The sequence below is a fragment of the Amphibalanus amphitrite genome, unplaced genomic scaffold, assembly GCF_019059575.1.
Source record: "Amphibalanus amphitrite isolate SeventyFive unplaced genomic scaffold, NRLGWU_Aamphi_draft 000683F_arrow, whole genome shotgun sequence".
NCBI classification, from domain to species: domain Eukaryota; kingdom Metazoa; phylum Arthropoda; class Thecostraca; order Balanomorpha; family Balanidae; genus Amphibalanus; species Amphibalanus amphitrite.
The window spans coordinates 140,518-165,617 of NW_024882177.1; the positions used below are offsets into that span (position 1 = coordinate 140,518).

Genomic DNA, 25,100 nt, shown 5'->3' on the forward strand with positions numbered 1-25,100 from the left:
ATAAAATTCGTTTCCCATTATGGCTACCATACTTTATATCTATGTATGCAGTATGCAATGGACAATGATCGACAATAAGTGCAATTTTAGCCCTCACCCGTTCGTAGTTTGTCAGCGTCTTACGAGTAGGGGAAGCCAGGGTGAACGGAGTGAACTCCAGCCGTTCGCCCCTCGACGGAGCAAGAACGGAAAAAAATAGGTATGCTGTCCGCGATGTGAGTAAACCAGTGATACCAAATTGCAGGGTACTAGGTCAACGGGTGAACTCAGAGGTCGGGTCAAACACTGGAAATCGAACCAGTAAAGTCACTGGAGTTTGAGATCTTTCGCTATAAAATCGACCAAAACGCGTGAACTGTCGGCGAAATGGGTTACATCATTCCCAATCAACCTCATCTCGAAATCTAGCGAACCGGGTCACATAAGGTCATACAAGGTCAGCGACCTTAGATGACCTCGGATGGCCTTGACACATGGCGGGTCATGTGAAGTGTATTTATGGGCGCCGATCTCGAATCCCGTGTCAATCTTACTTTAAAAAATGATTTGCGGGCACAAATCCGCAAACATAATTAAGGATTTTGTTTGTTTATTGGGGCTTAAGGGCGCGCCGACTACAAGGTCATTTTGCGCCCATATAATTAAGGATTACGAATAAAATGAGCAAGATGCTCCGAAAACTGCCCATATGAAGCGCAGCCTTGACCTCGAGGCAAATGCACGTTATCTAGACATCAACACTAAAGAAACGCATGTAAAATGCATAAACATGCACTAGAAGGCAAGGAAATTCACCCGGATGCGGCAAATCGCAAAATCCGCTTATTTTAGCCGAACATGACCTGACCCGAGCTCCGATGACCCATTCCTCACTTTGAATCAATCCGCGCCCCCTACAGGCACCGACATCGCCCTTGCAGACAGCACCGACGATAGTCGCACAGGCACGTGGCGAGCTAGTGTAACTGTAGCCGCGCCTTCAGCCACGAACACCAGTTTGTGCCGGATCAGCCAGCCACGGAGCAGAGACGGCCGGCAACGAATCGGCAATTAACAGTGCTACATATCGACACGGTCACAAGAGGCGAGGCGTTAACCCAGCGCCCACTGCATTGGTCGCCAGTGGACCCACTCAGTCACTAAGCAATCATCGACAAAATACGTCTTTTATCGGCCAGACATTGATCTGTTCATTAATATGAAGTGTCCATCCAAATCCACGCTATCCGCCACACAGCAGCTATCGACGGTAGATACCCACTCCAGCGGCAGCTGGCCGCCACTCACTGACACCGGCTAGAGACAGCTGACCGCTGAAATCACCAACACTTCGGCAGGGTATGAGCGGGTCTCAGTCAGATCCCAGGCATGTAACCCGTCCCCACCTTAGCTCATCTGGCAGAGATGATGAAGAGGTGGTAAAGCTGTGTCATGTCGTCCGGCTGGATGTCGCTCACCAGGGCCTCCTGACAGGTGCTACAGCTGACAGAGTCGAGCGCCTTCTTCACCACGAACCCTGCGATGTAGGTGACGATGTTGCCCACCAGACGACAGCCCAGGCTGGAAGTCGCGCTCCGTGATGATGTGGAGTGCCGTGGCACCGTTGTCTGAGGTGGTGGAGGCCGAGGTAGTAAGGCTGGCTCCCCGTCCGCTGGTCGTGTGACCGACTGCCAGGATGCTGGTCGGGTCGAGGGCTGCCACTTTCCCTGTGCTGCCGGGCCAGACGCCGCAGCGGTGGAGCAGGTGCCGGAATATCCCGCAGAACTGTGCGGCACTGGGGTTGTTCCAGCCACCTGGAAGGTTCGATTAGTATCAATAAAATATGGCTAATAGTGTTTAGTGTTAACATACGCCAGGCACAATTGTGTTGTATTTGTTGTTAACACATTGTTGACACACACGCACACACACACGCACACACACACACATACACATGTTGGCAATGGTAAAGCAGTCTCCGGGCATTTGGTAATAATTTTTTGCACTTATTCTGGTTTTAGTGACTGATGGGCCTTTACCCACGCATGACTGGAGGGTGGGGCTCTACAGAGCCCCTCTCCTGTTTTCTGCAATAAAATATTTACATTTATATATTGAAAAAAAAAATTAAAATATATATTTGTTGCAATATTTCTAAACCACTAGACGTGTCAATACGAAACTTGCAGTACCTTCGGCTGCATCAATCTGAAACATTTTATAGAAATAAAAATTGTGTAGCTACCATAGGTCGGCCGTAAATGACGTCAGAGTGATCAGTGAAGTCATATTCTGCCAATTTTGATGCAAGAAATTGAACTACAGCAATCGCTCTCGGTGACAGATAACCTGTAACAATATAAAAAATCAAGAGTCTGTAGCTTTTACTTGCCAATGCAGGGTGATCTCTTGACTCTTGAGCCTCATCCCTGGTTTGTCAGCAATCAAATCCTGCACATCTATTTGGCATCTTGATTCTTGAGAGACTGAGAGGCAAATTTCAATTTCAAAAGATACTAGTCTTTAAAGCTGAAACATATTAACAGTTAGTCAGATCAAAACAAGGCCTGTAGCATACAAGTGTAGGATACTGGATTTGCACACAGTACACACTACAAAATACACATAGCAAACAGTGAGATTACAGTCATGGAAAAGCATCAGGTTTTTAAAATAATAGTTTACACAGACTTAAATACAAGAATTTAAATGAGCTTCAAATAAAATGAGAAGTGGAGTGAAGTACCTAACAAATAAGGGTATCCATAAATCTGGTGCCACCGTCGGCACATATAAGGTTGGTAGGTTGTAGGTGGGTAGGTTGTACGTATGGAGGTTGTATGTAGGTTGAGGTTTGTAGGTTGTAGGTTAGTTAGGTTAGTAGGTAAGGTTAGGTCAAGTAAGATTATGATTTTTATCTTCCTTGGACTTCATATTTACTTGTTAGCACTTAGCATTGATGGTAACGCCAGATTTACTAATACCCTATTTACTGATACTGATAACAGGTGAGCCAAAAGAGCATGAAGTGTAGTTTAAGCTTTACAATGTGAAAACTAATTAGGTAATGACAATCTGAGTTTAGGTGCTCCAACTAACGCACATTTTTACGTCACCCCTGTGCTGTTCATTATTGGGATCAAATGTGCGACACAGTTCACTGGTGCAGATATCACGAAGTCTGGCATTTTCACCAGGGGGATGTCACTACTTTGCTTCGCCATAGGTCCAGTACTGATGTCGTCGGTTTCGATCCCGGTGACGTCAGTGCTGTCTACATCCGGGAACTTATTGCACTTGGTTCTCATTAGAGGTGGCCATATTGTTTTGCTCGTGACGACACATTTGCGTCATCGGGATCGAAACTGGCTGTAAACAAATCGCTCAGTGTCGCTACCTACTATATATGGCCTTGATTTTCACTATCTATCAGCTCTGGTTGAGGGTGAGCGTGGTATGCCACTGCACTCTGAACCCAGAGCGGATAAGAGCCCCCGAGGCATCTGGCATAGTGCATGGATTTTTCGTTTCGCACTGAACTACTATTTAATACTAACTGATGACATTAAGTAAAGTACTTATTTAAAACCTATAATCACAAAACCTTCTTACTTCATAAATATTTCCATTGAAGGCAACAGTAGAAAGTGAGCAGGCAAAGCAAGTGTAGGTAATGAGTCTGCTTTCCGCTGCCAATGTTCTGGTACCTATCTAGGTAAGCTTTCTGTCAAAAATCATATGACTGATGCTCTATCCATGCAAGAATAATTAAAGGATTGTGGTGTGCACAAAAAAAAACATGGGAACTGAATTAAATCTAAAACAGGCATGCCAAGCAAATCTACCTTTAGTGCCGCCTATTCTTCATCAGCGTCAACAGTGCAACATGTCTAAGGCTAACGTAGCCAAATTACAATAGATAAGCATATTTCAGCACTTGTTCCACAATCTACACATTCCAAAGAATGCCGTGAGCAAAAAAGATTAGCACTTTTCGGTCGAAAAATACCACAAAATCAGTCTCAAATACCCCCCTCCTCCCGTAGTGTTTACACAGCGGGACACGCCTAAGAGCTGGACTTTTTGATGACGTCTTCGGGTGACGTCATGTCCTGTGTGACGTTTCGTGAGCAGGTAAGGAAAAGTCACCACCGCTGGCGAACATTGGTGCGGTAAATGGCAAACACAAATGCTGCGCAGGAAAGACAAATGTGTAACTGACAACCACTGAACTCTATAATGCTGACAACATTCGTGGCGAATCGAGAAGTTCTTCATGCGATTGTTAGTTATCTGTCGTGCTATTTTAGTATGATTGTTATTAGCAGTTGATTTGTGAAATGTATTATCAAAATCAATGTTTATTGAACGCAGATTCAGTTTATTTTCAGATGTACCTAGGTACCCTTACACTTCACTCATCTCAAGCTGTTCAAACACCCTTGACAAAGTCGATTAAGATGAAACGTTGGGTATAATTTATACTGTGTTTTCTCTGCATTATTAACATATTCATCATATATACAATATAAGGGCCACATGCCTTTTACAGGGAGACATGTCAGACAGCCCAGTAGGATGAGGCTTCGTCAAGCATCATTCTTAGCAAAGCTTTTCTTGCTTAAAATCCAGTCTGCAAAACATGGCAGGGCTTACACTTTGGCTTACACTTGACTCCCAGCTGTTGTGTCTTTGCTATGCGATGTTAAACATATAAAACATCTGACTATTCATGTATGCGCCATGACTCATGTAATCTTTTCACAGCCAAGACGCTCCTAAGGTACTGGGAATGTGGGGAGTGCAGCAGCATCAGTGCAGCACCGATGGTCAGATGCGACGGCTGCAATAAATGGTACCACTTCCATTGTGCGGGACTGACTAAGGAGCCAGGTAAGCGCAAATGTTTTCTGTCTGTGTATTTTTGTTGCAGCTATAGTGATCAATGAAATATTTTCCGCACTGTTCAACCAAACATGTATTTCAAACAATCTGCTTCCCAACCAAGGGTGAAGGGCGTCGCAACAGGGGGGGGGGACGGAGGGGATCTCGTCCCCTCCACTTTTTAAAATTTTAACATTACGCCTATGGCGTTGCATGGAAAGAATCGACTTGAAATGGTCCTCGTCCCCTCCAAAATGGTCAATGTCCCCTCCAGTCGTCGCACCGTGGCGTCGCCCCTGTTCCCAACTACACAAATTTAGTCAAACAATGTGCCAATATGGAGTTTTCAGGTTCAGTTGAATGAAATAGGAACAATGATAATTGTAGATTACGTATACCTGCAAGAGAGGAAAACAGAATACATTGTATTGCTTGTCCTTCACCGATGCTGTTATTTTTCCATTTCTAGAAACACCGACATGGCGATGCAGGTGGTACTGCCTGGTGAGGCCGCGGTCTCCGGAATCGCCTGCAGACGAAGTCACCTGGCGTCCATCTGCACATCACTTGCAGCAGTGAGGCCTGCTGACAGCGTCTGGCAGTGTCGGCAACGTGCCAGACAGCTATCTGGAGTCCTGCTCACCGCAGGTCGCCGACAGGAGGGGCGACGCATCGTCTCCGAGGTCGCCTCAGCAGCAGTGAGACCCCACTGGCCGTCTTCTTAGGCTTCAACTACATTGCGAACAACCTATGCTGAGACAACGCCCATGACGTGTGATCCGGTACCGCTACCGCACTGCGTGCCTGTGCCCGCCGTGAGCCGCTAGTGCATGGGTTCGACCATGAGAATATGTGTTTATGTTGCTTTTACTATTGTTTGTACGTTGAAGTGACGAATTGTTTATTTTTCGCAAGCTTCCGCTGTCCGGTTGCCTGCAGCTCCATGCAACGCCAGCTGTACTGTTGTTTTAATGTTGTCTCTCCGCTCAGCTGCACTGTTGCCTCTCCGCTCTTAACAACCTATGCTGAGACAACGCCCATGACGTCGTGTGATCCGGTACCGCTACCGCACTGCGTGCCTGTGCCCGCCGTGAGCCGCTAGTGCATGGGTTCGACCATGAGAATATGTGTTTATGTTGCTTTTACTATTGTTTATACGTTGAAGTGACGAATTGCTTATTTTTCGCAAGCCTCCGCTGTCCGGTTGCCTGCAGCTCCATGCAACGCCAGCTGTACTGTTGTTTTAATGTTGTCTCTCCGCTCAGCTGTACTGTTGCCTCTCCGCTCATATATGACACCCTCTATATGAATGGCACTACTGATTGTCACACCCACTGTCCGTATTGTCCGTAGTGGTGTCTACGCCCATGTTAATACAGCGTGCAGAATCCAGATTCTATTGAGGAGAGTTGAGCCAAGTCACCATAGGCTCGGGAAGAGAGCAACGTGGAGGCCCACTGCCCCTTCCCCGGCCCCCACTGGGGGCGCCAGCCACTCCAACTTTTGACTGGATGTCAAGAGCGTCGCCACGAGGGGAACGAGTCGCCGGCCAGCCAAGGTAGCCAACGGCGTGTGAAGGTTGCCTGACCTCGAGGAAACTGAGATGGCACCAACGGAGGTTTTGTTAAGTAGGCGACCAAAATTCGAGCGGCAGCAACCTGGGCACCTTCACAGATAGCAGTGCCGCGTATCAGGGCGCCTTCGACGTTGAGCTGGGTGCCAATCATCAGGACGCCGGGGAAATATGACCCAATATCCCCCGTAAATATGTGCCTCGGAACTCGGAAGGGAGACCCAACCATAAAACTGAAAGCTCGCCGTATTTTATCCACTATTTTTTCGAGCAGGTCCATAGATTTCCGTCTTCAAAAGTGCGGGGATATTCCCCAGTGTTTGAGTTGGATGGGACTGGACTATAGTGGCGTTTACACCGACAGGAGATTCCCATTACCGGCTGTGGGAAACTACTGTCGGTGTAAACGCCATTCATATTTCCTGCGTCACCCCTGTGGGGATGCCCTTACTCCATGGTGCCGAGCTTATCAATTTGGATATCAATGGAATCAAAATCTCTTATCGATCGATGAAGAACTAAATTACCCCGACCCGGAGAGCGTCTTTGGAATCAAAGCAGTAGCACATGACGCAAGACTTCAGGCAAATAAATCCTTCTTGTCTGAAATAAAACATTTGTGTATTGATAAGCACGTTTTATAAGCAATGGCAGCAAGATTCTCCATGTATTTGGTTACAGTGATAATTTAGTAGCAGATACTTACCATCGCATTTCGGTTTTTTAATTAAAATTTATATTGTCAGAACTAGCAACATGTCTCTTCACTCAACAATAATTACAAAAGTGAAAAAGAAATGATAAATTGCTTATATTTTGGTGAAACTAAAAATTAATTCAGCACATATTTTGTTTTACAGCGTTGAAGTCCAGCTCCAAAGGACAGCTGACGATCGTAGCCGAGCAGGCTGTTTGGTACTCCTTCACTACTTCTTAGAAGTACCCGTTAGTACCGATCATGTCTCACATAATAAGCTATTGGAACAAAAATATCCATGTTCTTCTAATTATTCTCATTTCACACTTTAATTAAATACTTTTGAAATGCATTTGCTAATTAATTTTACAAAAACGGCTTGAAATTTTACAACGTCAAAATACTTATTCCAATTTCCACCATGAAACCACCACTATATTACTTGCTTACAGAACCGTGCGCACAGTGCGCGCAGTTTTATCGTGACGTCAGAGGGTGCTTCCTCAGTGGCGCCCCCTGGCGGGGAACGCGTGCAAAAAGTCCAGCTCTTAGGCATGTCCTACACAGCGCCGCAGATTCCCGCCCTCACAAACATGGCGGCCAGTCGCACGCACTAAAACACTGCCAATGTCCCATCTAGTCTTTTATATCTATGATTTTTAATGCTTAATAATAAAAATAAAAGAAAATTAAGGTTGATTTGCTCACAACCTAACACTAAAACTTTTTGCAGACAGCAAAATTAGCAGCTTCCGTTCTTCAGCGGAGTTGTGCAGAACAGAGTAGGCCTTGGGCACACGTGTTTACTTCAGTTACATATTTGATTTATAAGATTAGTTTATAGGACTTTTTGAAGGATTTCTAGCTTTAGTGGTGCCCCCAGGTCGGCGGATTGGTAAGTCATTTAGATAACTGTACTTGAATTCCTGCTTTGTGTTCGATAGATATTCAGTGTACCTCATACGTGTAGGATGTTTGGTGGGGGACACTGCATACTGCATGACCAATTAACCTAAATTGTTTGATTCACTTTACCTGCATTCTATTTCTGCAATTAATTTTTTTTGTAATCCCTGATAGGCAACCAGTATGTTAGGATAGGTTGGATTAGTTTTCTGTTTTATTTTATAGCTATTGTAATGGGTTTATTTCAATATAATCTTTTTTTAATGTCATTTTATGAAATTCTGCATTTTATCAAAGTAATAATTTTGCTGCACTTCACACACATTGTGTGTTAACATCAAAATGGCATCGTAAGTGAAATCTTGATCTCTTGATGTTTTCAGTCGCCCTAAGTCAGTAGGCGGAACTATGGTCATGAGTACCCAAATATAGGAACGTTCCCATTTTTGGGAACGGAGTTCCCAAATATGGGAACGGGCGTTCCCATTTATGAGAACGGAAGGCAATTTTTCGGCCGTTCGCCCACTAAAACTCAAAAGTGCATCACGTCTCAAAAAAGTGCACGCTGATTTAAGTATCTACTAAATCTCCATAAAGTTATCTTTAATCTGACCGTGGAACAAGGAAATTGACCGTGGAATGATATTTTTAATGATTTTTTAAAGATGACAGAATGGTGGAAATATGGGTTATACGACATTTAACATGCAATTTTAAGGAAAATGAAGCATTTTTTAGTTTGAGGTAAAGTATAATAATTTTCGCCTGGTTATGAACTTTCATACTATCGACACCAGATGCTGACATATGCAAGCGAACACGCGGACAGTCCCGAGGTAATATTGTTGACATTTGGTGTCGAGGCGGACGACCGCGTAGAACGTGCGTGATTTTACCGAACTACTGTTGTAAACTCAGTTTAAGTGGTCGAAAATTATTCAGCTGTATTTTATCAGCCCGGAAAGACATATTTTATTTGGATGCTAGCTGTTTAGCATTATTTTATAAGGAGCGTCATGAGCGTGGTTTTTGTCTTCCGTGTTTCTAAGCATGATCGTTTTGGGGGAATTTCTCTTATATAGGTCGCTCTGGGTGGCTTATTTATAATTTCTATGCTGATTTCGATCATTCCTCGTGCCCATCCTACCAGGCCTTTTGTCACTTACACTCATTAAGAAAGGAAAAACTAGACTTTCATTGGGACTAGGTGTTTTGAGGGTGTAACATATTCAGCGTTCCCATTTTTGGATACTTTCTTGTACTCGTCAACTATCGGTGATAAACAGACAGGTGCTTGACATGTCTCCACCCTCGGCACGGACGGTGGATATAGGTATGGAAGACCTTGTTGAACATCGCTGAGCGTTGTGAATTACGTAAACCTGCAGAGGGGGGCGTGCCCGCTGCGAGATCGACGGGAATAAAAGCGCAGAAGACCGGGCGAAACATGCGACGGTCTTGCCGGAAAGGTCATCTGATGATTGTTGCGTTAACAATAATTTGCGGCGTTGGACGTGATGCTTGTTAATGAAAAGAGCCCCTGAAAGGCGTCGGTGAAATCGTTCCCAATTATGGGTACGCCGTTCCCATAATAAGGAACGCTTGCAGCGCCAGTGTACGAGAGCGTTCCCAAATTTGGGCTGGCGGCCCGGATGATGGACTGCTTTAGAAATAGGGGAACGATTTGAAACTACGATGGGCCTTACAATATCAAACTCTTTCCCAACAATATTGCGACAAATATCAGGCGGTTCACGATCGTTTTCTATTTTTTGGACGTCATTTAACGGTTCTTTTTCTTGTTTTAAATAATGCCTACATGGCGTTCCCATATTTGGGTTTATCGTTCCCAAACATGGGAACGAAAATGCGTTCCCGAAAATGGGTACGCTTGACCATAGTTCCGCCTACTGAAGTCTTCAACAACAACAACAAGATACTGTCAGTACAATTGTGATATATCAAAAATTGGGCAGTCGCAAAACAGGTGTCCCACTGTTTTTTTTTTTGCAACCAAGGAGTGGCACTACAATGTACAAAATGTTTATCTCATAATTTTGATATCGATGACCTAAGGTCAGCTCAATTTTGCAACCTCCACATTATGGCCGCGTTCGATGTCTCCTCGGACGAAGAACATTCTACGCAGAATATTCTATTTTGCGTTCGATGAAGCACACAGGCGGACGGCGAGACCGGCCATTTTGTGCGCCACTTACACAATGTGCGTCAGTTTCGAAAAAGGCCCAAGTTTACGTTTCCATAGAGACTGCGCACAAATAACAACTTCTGCAAACAGCTGCTGCGCCGCTTTTGAAATACGCGCCATCATTGCCTCTCTGCCCGCCGTAGTACGCTCAAAAGATTCTGCGCGGACGGCAAAGATTCTACGTGACGTCACGTAGAATCTTTGCCGTCCGTGCGACATCGAACGCCATTTCGGGCCCGGACGGCATAGAATCTTTGCCGTCCGGGAGACATCGAACGCGGGGTATAAGTCAATAGGAGAAAATTGAAATCAAAATGTGCCTCTTTTGGACGAAAGACATTATAAACACTCCCAAATACTGAATTACAAGTTATTTAGACACACTAAACATGAAAATGGTGTCCGTGACCCCTGTTTATGCCCCTGAGGTCAACTCAGGTCATGAATGGTAGGTATCAAACAGTTTTTCGCAAATAACTTTTGATAGAGGCATACTAGAGTGATGAAAACGCCTTAGCTGTGTTCAGCTCGACGATACGGATCGACTGGTATGCAACATGAACCTGTCAGGTCAGGTCATGGCGTTGACCTGAGGTCAAATTTTCAAGTTGACCTTTCAAGGTCAAATTTTCAAGTTGACCTTTCAAGGTCAAATTATAGTTCATTCGATGCGTCTTGACGAGAGGAACACGATGCCGGTAAAAGTAAGCTCGTACAAGGCTTGGGTCAAAAGTTATTGCAGAAAAACTGTTTCCGAAAAATCGGCTTTTTGCAGTTTTTGCCCCCTGCAGGCAAAACCGTTGACGTTAGGTCAAATCTGAGAGAATTACTCAGAAAGGGCGTTAAAAGGGCTATCGAATGCGCTTTTCCGCAGCGCTGTAGCTCTATAAGTTGCCGAGAAATGCGTTGGCTTCTTGGAAATTGTCGACATTCGACCTGGAAATCGGCGAAATTTTGCCTTTAATGACCTCTGGTGAGGTGACCTTTGACCTGACCAAAAAGTGACCAAAGTGATTTCGTCATTTCATTATTTTTGACGCCCTTTCGAACGCCGCCTTCCGCGTATCGCTACGCGGCCCAGGAGCCGAGTTAGAAGGCGGGGTGTTCAATCCCCCCCCCCCAGCAGGGCGTGGAAATCCAGGACCCCCAGCGGGGCGCGGGTTATGGTCACAAAACACACTTTTTGAGGTTAAGTTGATGTGCTTAGCGTGCTTATTTGAAAATGCATGTTTTTGCCAGGACTCAGGACAAGCAGTGACCGAGGATGGCATCTAAGTCTTTATCTGAGCAACTGGCAGAGATAACCAACCCAACACCAACTTCACACGACCCAGAAGATGACATCTATGAGGGTAAGTAGCTTGCAACATGTATCTGGTATGATATTTTTGTGTCTATATGCCATGATGCTATAAATTACTGTCCAACTGCCGGAATTCCGGCAGTTGATTGGCTGCTGACTGCTGCCCTGTCCCGCTGCAGAGACGCGCGCGCAGGTGACCGGCTGGGAGGCCGAGGCTGACCTCTCTGGTGATGAGGGGACGACACCATCCCGTCTGCGTCAGCGGGCCGCCGCGCTGCTGCCGGACCTGGACCCCCGCTACGCCGGACGAGCCGTCTCCCGGTCAGTCGTCCCCCACCACTTCTCTCCCCAGTTCACAGCTGACTGACAGGGTGTCATTTCGTAGGGGAGTCATGTGACGTATCCTAGCGTAACAGATTCTGGACACTGTTGTGACATGTAACTGCAAACTGGGTTGTCGGCAATGGTTAGGGAACAGGCACAAGCAACATAAATGCAAGCATACTGATCATTCTGCTATCTACCTTTGTCCTTTTGCTCCTCTGACGAAGCCTGTCCCCACAGGAAAAACCTTCAGGAGGCCAGCGATGACGCCGACTCCCTGGACGGCTCAGAGGACGGTGATGAGGACAGTGAGGAGGAGGATGAAGAGGACCAGGAGGAGGAACTGGCCTCCGAGGAGGACGAGGACGAGGATCAGTTGGAGGCCTTCAAGGCCAAACTGAACGGCGTTGAGTCCGGCACCAATGGTCTCAGGTGCGTGCCAACGAACTCGTAGCCGTATGCGCCTGTGTGAAGTCTGTGAAAAATACATGATTGAATGCATCTTGCATAACTTTGCTTTAATTACGTCCCGTTAAGTCTTCTAATTTGAATTAGCGCCCTTCTGATAATTTATGCGCGTCCTTCTTTTGTCCATTGTCTTATCTATATCGGCTTAACTTCGTTTTCTGGTGTTCTCGATCATCTTAGAAACTGCTTCTGTGCAACGTGTACTTTCCTTTCTTCTCCGTTTGGCGTTTCCGGCTTACTGACGGTGTTTCCCCTCTCCTCAGTAGTACAGATGACGGCGAGCTGGAGACCGATTCAGAGGAGGCCACCGGCACTGGTCAGGAGGACGGTGAGGAGGAGACCGAGGAGGACGACGAGGACCAGGAGGACGCCGGGGACTTGGAGGAACAGGAGGACTCGGACGTCGGTCAGGAGGAGGAGGAGGAGGAGGACGGGGAGGACATCAGCGCCGCGCTGGACTCGCAGGAGGACGAGGAGGGAGGGGTGGAGCTGACCAGTCGGTCGGCCGGCAGCGACGCAGAGAAGGGGGCTGCCGTCAAGGCTCAGCTTGGTGAGTAGACGAGGGAAATGTGGCGATAGGGGTGGAGGCCACTGAGAATGGCACTGGCTGCTGGCTGAAGTAATACGAGTACGACACGGCAATACAATGTTCAGATTGACAATCATCGCTGCTAGTGTATTCCTTACAACAAAATGGTCAGATAGTGCTTACAAGGCTTGACCTATTCAGCTAGGACTTTAAAAATTGTTACATCGATACCTTGCATCGAGTCGTTTTCTCTACCCTCCCGGCTATTTCACAGACTTCGCACTCTTTTCACCAATCTGCCATCGTTTGCACCGATCATTCAGCCTCCATACCGTAATTTCTTTTTGCCTGCCCCTCAACTTACCTCTTTCTCTGCATTGACTCCCCTTCCCTGTTGGCCAGGCGTCTGGGACCAGCTGCTGGAGTGTCGTATCAAGCTCCAGCCGAGCCTGCAGCAGTGCGGACAGCTGCCTGCCCCCGGTGACCGCTGGACAGAGTTCTGGGAGGCCGCTGGCGAGGACACCGCGGCACGACTGACGGACGCAGCTGCCGGCGCCGACCGGCTCATGCGACAGCTGCTGCAGCTGCAGGTCAGCAACTGGGGCAGCTAGCTGATAAAAGTGCTGCATGATTGTCGTCTGTGTCTGTGTGTCGTCTGTACTCTATGCCATAAGTTCAGTCCTGCTGCTGCATCCGGGTCGGGATCGTTCTCAGATATCATAGTGTCATGGAAAATCGATACAGGAATAAACATTAAGAAGCGGTATGACTAATAATCGAATTCCTTATACGTACTCGAGATTAGATGTTTATTCTTAATATGTCTGATTAAAGTATGTTTTTTTTTTTTGCGTGTTCATTTCAACTTTGTTTGAATTGAGTACTGTCGAACCCCGGTCTACCACAGTCTGCTCATGCTGACGCTCTCCCGCTCATTCCCCGACCACTGCGCCTACAGGACCTCCTCACCGAGCAGTACCCGGAGACTCGGAAACTGTCCTCGGGCGCCGCCGAGCCGGAGGCCGACTCAAACTCTGAGTCTGACGAAGAGCCGACTCCGACTCCCAACCAGCGGACGCGGAAGCGCCGGCGCTCTGGCCTGACGTCGACCGACCCTGCCAAGCGGTTTGCCGCATATCGGCCCTACCGCGATCAGACGATACAACGGTGGAACGACAAGACGCGGCTGACGGCCGGCCGTGCCACCGCCAAGTCTTTCGCCGCCTTCGAGCAGTCGACGCTGCGCCAGATTGAGCAGATTCTGTCTGACCGAGGGCGGCTGCTGCGGCGAACACAGCTAAGGCGCAGCGACGCCGCCCGGTTGGGAGAGCCTCCGCTGCCGCCACCCAGCGCTGCCACGGTAAGGAGGGAGACGATGCTGAGGATAGACGTGCTGTATTTTGGAAGTCAATCTGGTGACAGTCACTGCTGCGGAATGTGGAAACATTCGGATTTGTAAACAACGTGCCATTTTGGCCCGATTGGTTTTTTACGATCATTTACTTCATCTATCAAAATCATATTATATAGAATTGTTATCGCACTGATAAGGACGCCGTAGTTCATACGTATTTCACAAGACGTTCGTTTACCGTAGACGTTCACGAATCACGATTCTAATACAGCCTGTGCTGTGCTGCCATCTACATCGCCCGGTTTTCCATGGTCTCATAATTACCCCGCATCATTGCGGCCTAGGAGCGCCTGACCACTGACCATTGCCTCCTGTACTCTCCTGCAGGAGGATCCAGCGGCGGCGGGAGGCGCCGAGAGCCGCGAGTACGACGAGGAACGGTTCGACGACAGCGACTTCTATCACCAGCTGCTGCGAGAGCTCATCGAACGGAAAACAGTGGACGTCACCGACCCGCTGGCGCTCGGCAGGTGCGTGCCCATCATCCCGCGGGAGGGTAGGGGTCGCTGGTGGCTGTATGCTGTCCATGTCGTGGCCGCTACCCCGTGTTGATGTTGAAAGGTCGCCCTGCACGTCGAAACTTGGAGCGGCCCTGCCGCTGTCCACAGAGAGTGGCCCGCGTTGGCACCCTACTGTGGCGGGGGACGTGCAGTCGAAGTGGGTGTGGAGAGCTTTAAGTGGACTGTATCATTTGAGAGAATGGACTAGCCGACTGATCACCGCGACCGCCAGGTCAAAGCTGTACTTGGCACGTCTTAAATGTATTGTCGAAACCTTGTCGGAGAAACCTCCGCACAAGTCTTACTCATGCGTGCCGAAAATCAAGACAAATCAAGAACAAGACATGAGCTGGTTAGACACTTGCCAGCAAAGACAAACACGAATCCAAGAACGAGTCAGACGCATCGAGCCGTCGAACATGAGCGCATCCCGCTGATGTGCGCGATTGTATGTCGTGTGTTAACCCTGAGGTGAAACGGCGCTATGGCCGGAGTTAAACTGGAGCTAAGCCAGATTACGAGAGGATAACTATGGGAAAATTGCTAAGGAAATTTAACGAGTAGGTTCGACCGAACGGCCGAAACCATACTCCGTTGAGATGCAAAACGTATTAGATTTAGGGGGAATACTGGCATCAAAATGGTCGTCCACAAGGGCGAACCACCAGTATTAGATTATTGGGACGGCTTCAAATCGCCGGAGCGACGCCCGAGCTCAGAGAGCACGTGTCCGGACGGGCACGTACCGCGCAGAGATCGAGAGCCGACTGACTGCCGCTCCGAGTCCCGACCCCAGGTCAGTTCGGCCGGCGCCCGGGGCTAGCCGCCCGGCCCGGCCCTCCGATTGGCCAGTCCTCCGGGGGCCGGATCACTGGGAGCATTTCCACCAGGTTTGCTTATAGTGATCAATCACCAGCATATATAGGAAGAGATGGGCAAGCCAGACACCAACACAGACATTGAGTCGCTGAAAGCGAAACGCACCAAAGACCGAAGCAAAGCTACAAAATTGTCGAATGATCTAAAGCGCCTCTACACTCAGGTAGATCAAGGCAATCAGAATGCAGACAGACATGAGTTAGACTACACGATAGAACTCGCTGAAGGCCATCTTTCGCAGATGGACGAGCTGAACTCGCAGCTGAGTGAGATGGGGTTAGAGGACGAATCCCCTCACTACGCGGAGCTTCACAGAGCAGTCGGCCTGGGTAAGCGTCTTCTCGCAGACGCAAGTAAGAGGAACGAGACCACACCTGTTGTGACACAGGTCGTAACTCCTCAGAACCATTTCAAACTGAATTTCACGCTTCCAAAGTTCAATGGAGACCTCATGGCCTGGCAAGAGTTTTGGGAACTGTACGAAGCGTCAGTACACCAAAACAGTGCCTACTCCCCAGTGCAGAAGCTATACTACCTGAGACAGCATCTCGATGGAGCTGCAGCGCGGTCAATTCAGGGCTTGCAGTTGACAGCAGACAGCTATGAGATCGCTGTTCAAACACTGAAGGAGAGGTTCGGAAAGGACAGCCTGAGGAAGGACACCATCATCGCCAAGCTGCTCAGCCTGCCGACGGTGGCAAGCACCGACAATCTGAAGTCACTGAGACGTCTGGTGGATGATGTGACGACCGGAGTCGCTTCTTTGAAGACACTCAAAGCCGAACACACTGGTGATGTTCTTCTGCCCGTCCTGAAAGGGAAGATCCCACCGCCCTGGCGTCTTCAGTGGGCGAGGCAGCGGGGACAGACCATGGGCCAAGAACAAGGAGAGTTCGCAGAATTTCTCGCATTTCTACAGAAAGAAGTGGGGTATCTCGAAGAGGCCGCTCAAGTACCATGCAGCAAGGCTACTGATGACAGCTGTCCAACGGTACAGAAAGCGACAACAAGTGTGCTGAACACCCAGCGAGTTCAGGCAACGCCAGCTCAAAAACCGTGCCCTGTGTGTAAGGGATCCCATCGCCTCGACAAGTGTTCACGGTACCTGGAGATGACCGTCGAGGACCGCTGGACGACGGTGAAAAGGGTAAGGGCCTGCTTCCGCTGTCTCGGACGTCACTTCATCAAAGACTGTAGGAGTGGCAATTGCAGGCACTGTCAGGGTTCGCATCATACATCTCTACATCGTCACCAAGCCCCAGCGCCAGAGCCTGCACCTGCTCCTCTCGCCAGCTCTGTTCCCTACAGTCCTGCTGTACCACCTCCCGCGCCGGTACCTCCAACAGTTAGCACGCATCCATCAGTCTCTCAAAATCAACGGCCAGGACCTTCCACTTCCAGCCACGGCCAGCACTCCCATCCCAGCATGCGCTACGCAGCTCAGCGTACTACATCACAGTGTTACATTCAGACTGCGCTGGTGGTGGGGAGAGGGCCACGCGGACCCAAGATGCTGAGAGCCCTGCTGGATGGTGGGTCCGACGCTTCTTATATCAGGAAGACGGTCGCCGAAGAGATGAGTCTGAACGTCATCGGCTCCGACACATTCGCTTGCGTCGGCTTCCAGGAGAGAGCAGAGGAGCCACGGTCATACGATCGCGTCGCGGTCGACCTGCAAAACCGACACGGAGGCGAAGCGAGGAGATTCGAGCTGTGGTGTTGTGACCGCCTGTGCGCACCTCTACCACCGGCAGAGCAGCCCGAGGGACTAGAGGAGAACATCGAGCTGGCCGACGACTTCAGCGGTGGCCAGGTGGACATCCTGATAGGGACAGACCAGTACTACAAGGTCGTGCTGCGGGATTGCGTCGTTCTAGATGAATCCCTGAGAGCACTGGATACGATCTTTGGCTACGTGATCCATGGAAAGGGCACTTCAACAGGACAGCCCACCCGTCATGTGTACCACTGCAGACAAGTGGAACAGATGTGGGACCTCGACTCCATTGGCATCACTCCGGACTCCGAGGCTCAGAAGCTCCACCCCGAACCCGAGTGGAACCCACAGGAAGAGCGCTACGAAATGGGACTGCTCTGGTCATCCCAGAAGCGGCCCGTCAGCAACCTGCTGTCTTCCTCGACCAGAGTCAGCAAGATGACTGGAAAGCTGAACCAAGAACAGCTGGAGAGGTACGAAGATAACATCCTCAAGCTTCAGCAAGACGGGGTGGTGGAATACTCGCCACCAGACCAAGGCAACAACCAAAACGTCTTCTTCCTCCCTCACCGGGGACTGTATCGTCACGACAAGCTCAGGATCGTGTTCGACGGATCGGCTAAGGACGGAAATGGCGTCAGTCTTAACGACTACTTGGAACCTGGAGAAAATCTCCTGAGCCGGCTGGTTGAGGTGCTTCTCAACTTCCGCACGTACCCGATCGCCTGTCAAGCCGACATACAGGCCGCCTTCCACCAAATCGCGGTGAAGGAGGAGGACCGACGATATCTACAGTTCATCTGGAAGAACAAGACCCTGCGGTTCCAGCGTGTTCCCTTCGGTCTGACATGCTCACCTTACATGCTTCTGCGGTCGATCCAGATGCATCTCTCTCTGTATGAAGAACTGCACCCCGAGTTGTGCAGAAAACTGGCCGCCGGCCTGTATATGGACGACATAGCGATCGGATTCACATCAGCCGAGGAGGCCTCCACCCAGATGGATGTCGTACAAAACATCTTCCGAGAAGCCAGTATGAAGATGCACAAGATGCGACTGACTGGAGAGCCCTCTGAAGACTCCAAGATCCTGGGAATGAAGTGGAACACCGGGAGGGACACCCTTGCGGTTACAATACCCACCTGTTCTTCACCCAAAACGAAGAGTCAGCTGCTCTCGGTCATCGCCAAGCCGTTCGATCCCCTCGGTGTCCTGAGTCCCTGGCTCATCAAGGGAAAAGTACTTTTCCAAAAGACTTGGCTCTCACCCGAATCCACGACCTGGGACTCTGATCTTCCAATCGAGATCAAAACTCAAGTCGACAGATGGTGGCAGGAAACCGAAACAACCAAAGAAGTCGAGATCCCAAGATCCATCTACCCTCTCGGTGAAGACACAGACTTCCACGTTTTCTGCGACGCGTCCAGCAAGGCCTACTGCGCCGTTGTGTACGCCGTCCACGGTGGGGAGTGTCAGCTGGTGATGGCAAAAGCCAGACTGGCTCCTCTGAAACCCGGCCTCACCATCCCTCGCCTGGAGTTGATGGCTGCCCTGGTGGGAGTAAGGCTGATGAGCTTTGTGAGGGAGACAATCAAAGCCAGCACAAGTCACGTCACGTATTGGACAGACTCCATGGACGTGCTTTACTGGGTTAAGAGCCACAAACCCCTGAAAGTTTTTGTCCAGAACCGCGTCTCGGACATCCTGAAGCAATCGCTACCGGAGCAGTGGTACCACGTCTCTACGGAGCAGAACCCAGCAGATCTGGGGACAAGAGGTGTCTCACTCAAGAGCCTCACAACCACGACAGAGTGGCTGAAAGGTCCAGAATTCCTGACACGGGATCTGACCCGAGCCAGCGACCAAAATCAGATGATCCAAGCGTCAGAAGCTGCGGCGAAGGAACTGAAGGGAACCAATGCCCCACTGGCCAAGAGTCAGGTATTCGCTGTTCTCACAGCGAATGAGACAAGTGCACCACGGAGCTGTGCGAGTGCGGGGGTCACCTCGACTCACATATCTCAAACAAGAGGACCATTCCCTCTGACGGACTGTTCCAAACTGAAGCAGGCTATCAACCGAACATCATGGGTGCGGCGGTTCATTGATAACCTGCGCCTTCCAAGAGAGCAGCGAACGATCGGACCACTCAGACCCGAAGAGCGACGCAACGCTCTGCATTTGTGGATCAGGCTGGCCCAAGAAGAGGCGTATGCGAAGGAGTTGGAGGAAATTCGAGCTCAACAACCAGTTTCCTTCACTTCACCGATCGGAAAGTTTCGACCATACCTCGATGAGGAGGGCTTGCTCCGCGCTACACCTCGCACGGGTGAGCCCCCCGTGATCATCTTACCAGACCTTCGGTACATCACTACTCTGATTATCGACCAAGCCCACAGTCTCTGCTTTCATCAGGGTGTCCGCAGTACACTCGCTCTCCTGTCTGCAGAGTACCTCGTACGAAGGAAAACTGTGCTACGTATAGTACAGACATGCACCAGATGCCGCCGGTACAGAGGTCTGCCTTACACACAGACGCAAGGAGCTCTTCCCGCGTTCAGGACCCAGCCATCCCGTTCTTTCGAAAACATCGGGATAGATTACTTCGGCCCTCTTCACGTTGACGATGCGCGCAAGGTGTGGGGTCTTCTGATCACCTGCGCTACGACAAGAGCCATTCACCTAGAAGTAGTGAAAAGCCAAAGTACGGAAGATCTGCAATCTGCTCTCAGACGCTTCTTCGCGATAAGAGGCACCCCGTCCATCATAGTGAGCGACAACGCAAAATCGTTCCACAAGATCCTGGGGCTGTTGCCGACCAGCGTTAGATGGCGCTACATCCCCGAAGCCTCGCCATGGTGGGGCGGCTTTTGGGAAAGACTGGTCGGAAGTGTGAAGGCTGCAATGAAGATCACACTGCACCAGTGTCATCTGACCCACGAAGAACTGGTCACACTTTTCTATGAGCTCGCCATGCATCTCAATCTGAGACCTCTGACGGAGGATATCACTGACGGGCTGTTGACACCGGCTCACTTTCTGTTTGGCGTCACCCACATTCAAGGCGTCATCTCCCCGTCGGTCGATCCAATCGCATCGCTGGATCGAGCTTGGAGGAACAGGAAGAGAGTTGCTGAGCACCTCATTCAACGGTGGACCAACGAGTACTTACAGACGCTGAGGGCCTGGAGCACGAGCCCACGAGGACGGGCCGTCCGCGTTCCACAAGTCGGTGAAGTCGTGCTGGTGCAGGGTGAGGGCAGCCGTGGCCGCTGGCCGCTGGCACGAGTGCAGGATCTCATCAAGGGTCGAGACGGAACTCCAAGGGCGGCGGTCGTATCCCTACGAGGTCGGCAGACTCGCAGACCCGTAACCAAACTCTACCGGCTGGAGGCATCATCCGACTCTTCGGACCCATCCCCAGCGACCACTGGTTCCCGGGCACCAGAGTCAGATTTCAGTGGCGTCCGCACTGAGCCACGTCCAACCACTCGTGCTGGTCGAGTAGTTCGTCCAGTCCACTTCTACGGCACCTCAGTTTAGGCAACCTGGTTCATCTCTCACACTGGGGAATTCAGATACTCATCCCAACGGAGGTTCTCCGACTTCCTGGTCCCAGAATTAAACTGAGTGCGGAGGTTCTCCGACTCCCTGGTCCCAGAATTAAACTGAGTGCGGAGGTTCTCCGACTCCCTGGTCCCAGAATTAAACTGAGTGCGGAGGTTCTCCGACTCCTTGGTCCCAGATTACAACAGAGTGCGGAGGTTCTCCGACTTACGTCATTACCAGCCCCAGAGGTGTTTTATTGAATGTTTATTTACCCATGTTTTGTGCCATTAGCAGGTCAAAATGGAGGTGATTGAACTCATCGATGACGAGGCCGGAGACTGGCTGACACGGCAGGCGGCCGCGGAACCAGAGGCGGCGCTTGTCCCGGACGCCCGACTCCACCTGCTGATCGGCGATTCCATCGCCCGCCGCTCGGGACTGCGCCCTCGGTCGCCAGCTGACCAAATCTTAAACCGTGCGCGCGGTGGCGCGACGTGGGTCAGTCTGCTGGAAAACCTCACAACAGACATCGAGGCATGGCAGCTGGCGGCGGCGGCCAGCGGCACCCGCCTCGGAGCAGTCATCATCTGGGAGAACGCGAATGAGCTCTACAGCCGCTACACTTGGACGGCCTCGTTTTCGGATGCCGACCTCGAGACGGTGGTGCGATTTGCCAAGCGCATAATTGCCCAGCTCCTGGACCAGGCGGAGAGTGTGACCATCTTGGGCCCGCTTCCGAGACCTCAGGGGGAGTTACTGGGGACGGAGTGGTCGCACACCGCGGCCTATCGGATGGAGCGGACGCTACTCACTCTCTCCGACGGTGATCGGGTGAAGGTGGCCGCGCTGGGACGGCGACTGACTCGACGAATGGGTCGTCGAGCCCAGGGGATCTGGGGGGTAGAACAGTGGTACACGGACGGTGTCCATCTTTCCCCTAGTGGCTACGCGAAGGTGGCGGACGCCGCCACCTTCCCCTCGTGGCTGCGCCTGGATTAAGGTGGCGCGTCTCTCGACGCTCGACGCGTCCTGGTGGACACATGTGGAAAATGTGGTTTCGAAAAAAAAAACTTAGTTTTTTTGGTGGGGAGTATGTGGAGTGTGGGCCCCTGCAGAGGTGGGCCGGCAGCTCTGGCGCCGCGGTCGGTGCTAGGCGGCAGCGGCGTTCTCCCCTCCCCTCCCCGTCGGGACTCATCCGCGACAGTCCCGGCGTGTTTTGGTGTGCCGTCGCGTGAGAAGTGTATTTGTGTTGTTACTTGTTATTAATTGTTTGTTTGTTATTACGTCGCGTATTACGGGGCTGTGATGCTTGTGTGCCTTGTATCGCGTTGGTGGGCGCTCCGCCGGCCGCTGCCCGCGCTCGCTGTAGCGCCGGCCAATCGGAGGGCCGGGCCGGGCGGCTAGCCCCGGGCGCCGGCCGAACTGACCTGGGGTCGGGACTCGGAGCGGCAGTCAGTCGGCTCTCGATCTCTGCGCGGTACGTGCCCGTCCGGACACGTGCTCTCTGAGCTCGGGCGTCGCTCCGGCGATTTGAAGCCGTCCCAATAATCTAATACTGGTGGTTCGCCCTTGTGGACGACCATTTTGATGCCAGTATTCCCCCTAAATCTAATACGTTTTGCATCTCAACGGAGTATGGTTTCGGCCGTTCGGTCGAACCTACTCGTTAAATTTCCTTAGCAATTTTCCCATAGTTATCCTCTCGTAATCTGGCTTAGCTCCAGTTTAACTCCGGCCATAGCGCCGTTTCACCTCAGGGTTAACACACGACATACAATCGCGCACATCAGCGGGATGCGCTCATGTTCGACGGCTCGATGCGTCTGACTCGTTCTTGGATTCGTGTTTGTCTTTGCTGGCAAGTGTCTAACCAGCTCATGTCTTGTTCTTGATTTGTCTTGATTTTCGGCACGCATGAGTAAGACTTGTGCGGAGGTTTCTCCGACAAGGTTTCGACAATACATTTAAGACGTGCCAAGTACAGCTTTGACCTGGCGGTCGCGGTGATCAGTCGGCTAGTCCATTCTCTCAAATGATACAGTCCACTTAAAGCTCTCCACACCCACTTCGACTGCACGTCCCCCGCCACAGTAGGGTGCCAACGCGGGCCACTCTCTGTGGACAGCGGCAGGGCCGCTCCAAGTTTCGACGTGCAGGGCGACCTTTCAACATCAACACGGGGTAGCGGCCACGACATATGGTGTCAGAAGTGGGCCGGCAGCTCTGGCGCCGCGGTCGGTGCTAGGCGGCAGCGGCGTTCTCCCCTCCCCTCCCCGTCGGGACTCATCCGCGACAGTCCCGGCGTGTTTTGGTGTGCCGTCGCGTGAGAAGTGTATTTGTGTTGTTACTTGTTATTAATTGTTTGTTTGTTATTACGTCGCGTATTACGGGGCTGTCGCTGTCGCGTATCCATAGGTCGCTGGTTCAAATCCGGCCCGGAGGACTATGTCGTGGCCGCTACCCCGTGTTGATGTTGAAAGGTCGCCCTGCACGTCGAAACTTGGAGCGGCCCTGCCGCTGTCCACAGAGAGTGGCCCGCGTTGGCACCCTACTGTGGCGGGGGACGTGCAGTCGAAGTGGGTGTGGAGAGCTTTAAGTGGACTGTATCATTTGAGAGAATGGACTAGCCGACTGATCACCGCGACCGCCAGGTCAAAGCTGTACTTGGCACGTCTTAAATGTATTGTCGAAACCTTGTCGGAGAAACCTCCGCACAAGTCTTACTCATGCGTGCCGAAAATCAAGACAAATCAAGAACAAGACATGAGCTGGTTAGACACTTGCCAGCAAAGACAAACACGAATCCAAGAACGAGTCAGACGCATCGAGCCGTCGAACATGAGCGCATCCCGCTGATGTGCGCGATTGTATGTCGTGTGTTAACCCTGAGGTGAAACGGCGCTATGGCCGGAGTTAAACTGGAGCTAAGCCAGATTACGAGAGGATAACTATGGGAAAATTGCTAAGGAAATTTAACGAGTAGGTTCGACCGAACGGCCGAAACCATACTCCGTTGAGATGCAAAACGTATTAGATTTAGGGGGAATACTGGCATCAAAATGGTCGTCCACAAGGGCGAACCACCAGTATTAGATTATTGGGACGGCTTCAAATCGCCGGAGCGACGCCCGAGCTCAGAGAGCACGTGTCCGGACGGGCACGTACCGCGCAGAGATCGAGAGCCGACTGACTGCCGCTCCGAGTCCCGACCCCAGGTCAGTTCGGCCGGCGCCCGGGGCTAGCCGCCCGGCCCGGCCCTCCGATTGGCCGGCGCTACAGCGAGCGCGGGCAGCGGCCGGCGGAGCGCCCACCAACGCGATACAAGGCACACAAGCATCACAGCCCCGTAATACGCGACGTAATAACAAACAAACAAACAAACAAACAAACAAACAAACAAACAATAACAAACAAAAAGTTACACCATTTTCAAAGGTGTTCTTTTTGTCCGATGCGGGCTAAATGTCATCTGTTTTGTAGACGAGGGGCTTTTGATCGATGTATTTCATGATACTGACTGGGTTTCCTCCGATTCCAGGCAATGGATCCAGATCCAGAAGCTGCGTTCCAAACTGAAGAAGAAGGTGGACACCCGCGCCAGCAAAGGCCGCAAGGTGAGGTACGAGGTGTACCCGAAGCTGGTCAACTTCATGGCCTCGGAGCGCGCCGGTTCGATGACGGACACTGGCAGGGACGAGCTGTTCGGATCGCTGTTCGGGAGTCGCAGCCGGCCGGCCGGGGGTGACAGCGGCGCGGCGCGGCCCGAACTGAACGGGGACGGCGCACTCACGTGGGCGCAGCTGAACGGCGGGCTATCCGTGTGAGTTAGGGAACGATACACGACGTGATGGGGTGCTCGAGTGTTTGTGGTTTATTGCTACGAACAGTCCCACTATTTTGAGCGAAAATATATTGATCGGGTCAGACCGAAATGGAGTCTTCCTTACTGGCGTGAAAGACGAACGGTCAAAAGGCCTTATTCGCCCGTACAGATAATGTCCGACTCCTGGTGGTGCCATGAACCCTCGCCGGACCTATTGGTTTTCTACATACGCGCCGGCCGAGGGGGCGGGGGTACGAGACCCCCTCGGCCTTTCGCCCCTGATAGAGCAGACCTAGAGCGTCGCAGAAAAAAACGAGCGTGTGCGCCGTTCAAGACTCAGCGACTG

The 25,100-nt window shown here is 50.8% G+C and overlaps 1 protein-coding gene and 1 long non-coding RNA gene across 4 annotated transcripts; one reads left to right on the top strand and one right to left on the bottom strand.

Annotated features, from left to right (window-relative positions):
• Positions 1–853: 853 nt before the first annotated feature.
• On the bottom strand, positions 854–3,343 carry LOC122364564. Its single transcript, XR_006253572.1, has 2 exons — positions 2,368–3,343; positions 854–1,793 (listed from the first exon to the last, which is right to left on the bottom strand). It is a non-coding gene; the product is annotated as an uncharacterized LOC122364564 (long non-coding RNA).
• A 4,403-nt stretch (positions 3,344–7,746) lies between these two features.
• Positions 7,747–24,863, top strand: LOC122364563 (protein AATF-like). 3 transcript variants are annotated; one of them, XM_043335072.1, is made up of 10 exons: positions 7,747–7,762; positions 7,867–8,028; positions 11,488–11,600; positions 11,731–11,872; positions 12,116–12,307; positions 12,607–12,893; positions 13,275–13,462; positions 13,831–14,232; positions 14,614–14,756; positions 24,470–24,863. In XM_043335072.1, exons 3-10 carry the CDS (start codon positions 11,513–11,515, stop codon positions 24,753–24,755), a joined length of 1,728 nt encoding a protein of 575 aa, XP_043191007.1. In that variant the 5' UTR covers positions 7,747–7,762; positions 7,867–8,028; positions 11,488–11,512; the 3' UTR covers positions 24,756–24,863. The 3 variants fall into 3 exon arrangements, with proteins under 3 accessions (XP_043191007.1, XP_043191006.1, XP_043191009.1); XM_043335071.1 differs by lacking the exon at positions 7,747–7,762 and having other exon boundaries at positions 7,813–8,028; XM_043335074.1 differs by lacking the exon at positions 7,747–7,762 and having other exon boundaries at positions 7,813–8,028; positions 12,610–12,893.
• The last annotated feature ends 237 nt before the right edge of the window (positions 24,864–25,100 follow it).

What these genes read in the sequence shown, in the direction of transcription:
- LOC122364563 (XM_043335072.1), top strand. Translation starts at nt 11,513, where the DNA reads ATGGCATCTAAGTCTTTATCTGAGCAACTGGCAGAGATAACCAACCCA. An exon ending in GCCGGACGAGCCGTCTCCCG is followed by an intron (nt 11,873 to 12,115) that starts GTCAGTCGTCCC and finishes CTGTCCCCACAG; the next exon opens with GAAAAACCTTCAGGAGGCCA. An exon ending in GACCCGCTGGCGCTCGGCAG is followed by an intron (nt 14,757 to 24,469) that starts GTGCGTGCCCAT and finishes CTCCGATTCCAG; the next exon opens with GCAATGGATCCAGATCCAGA.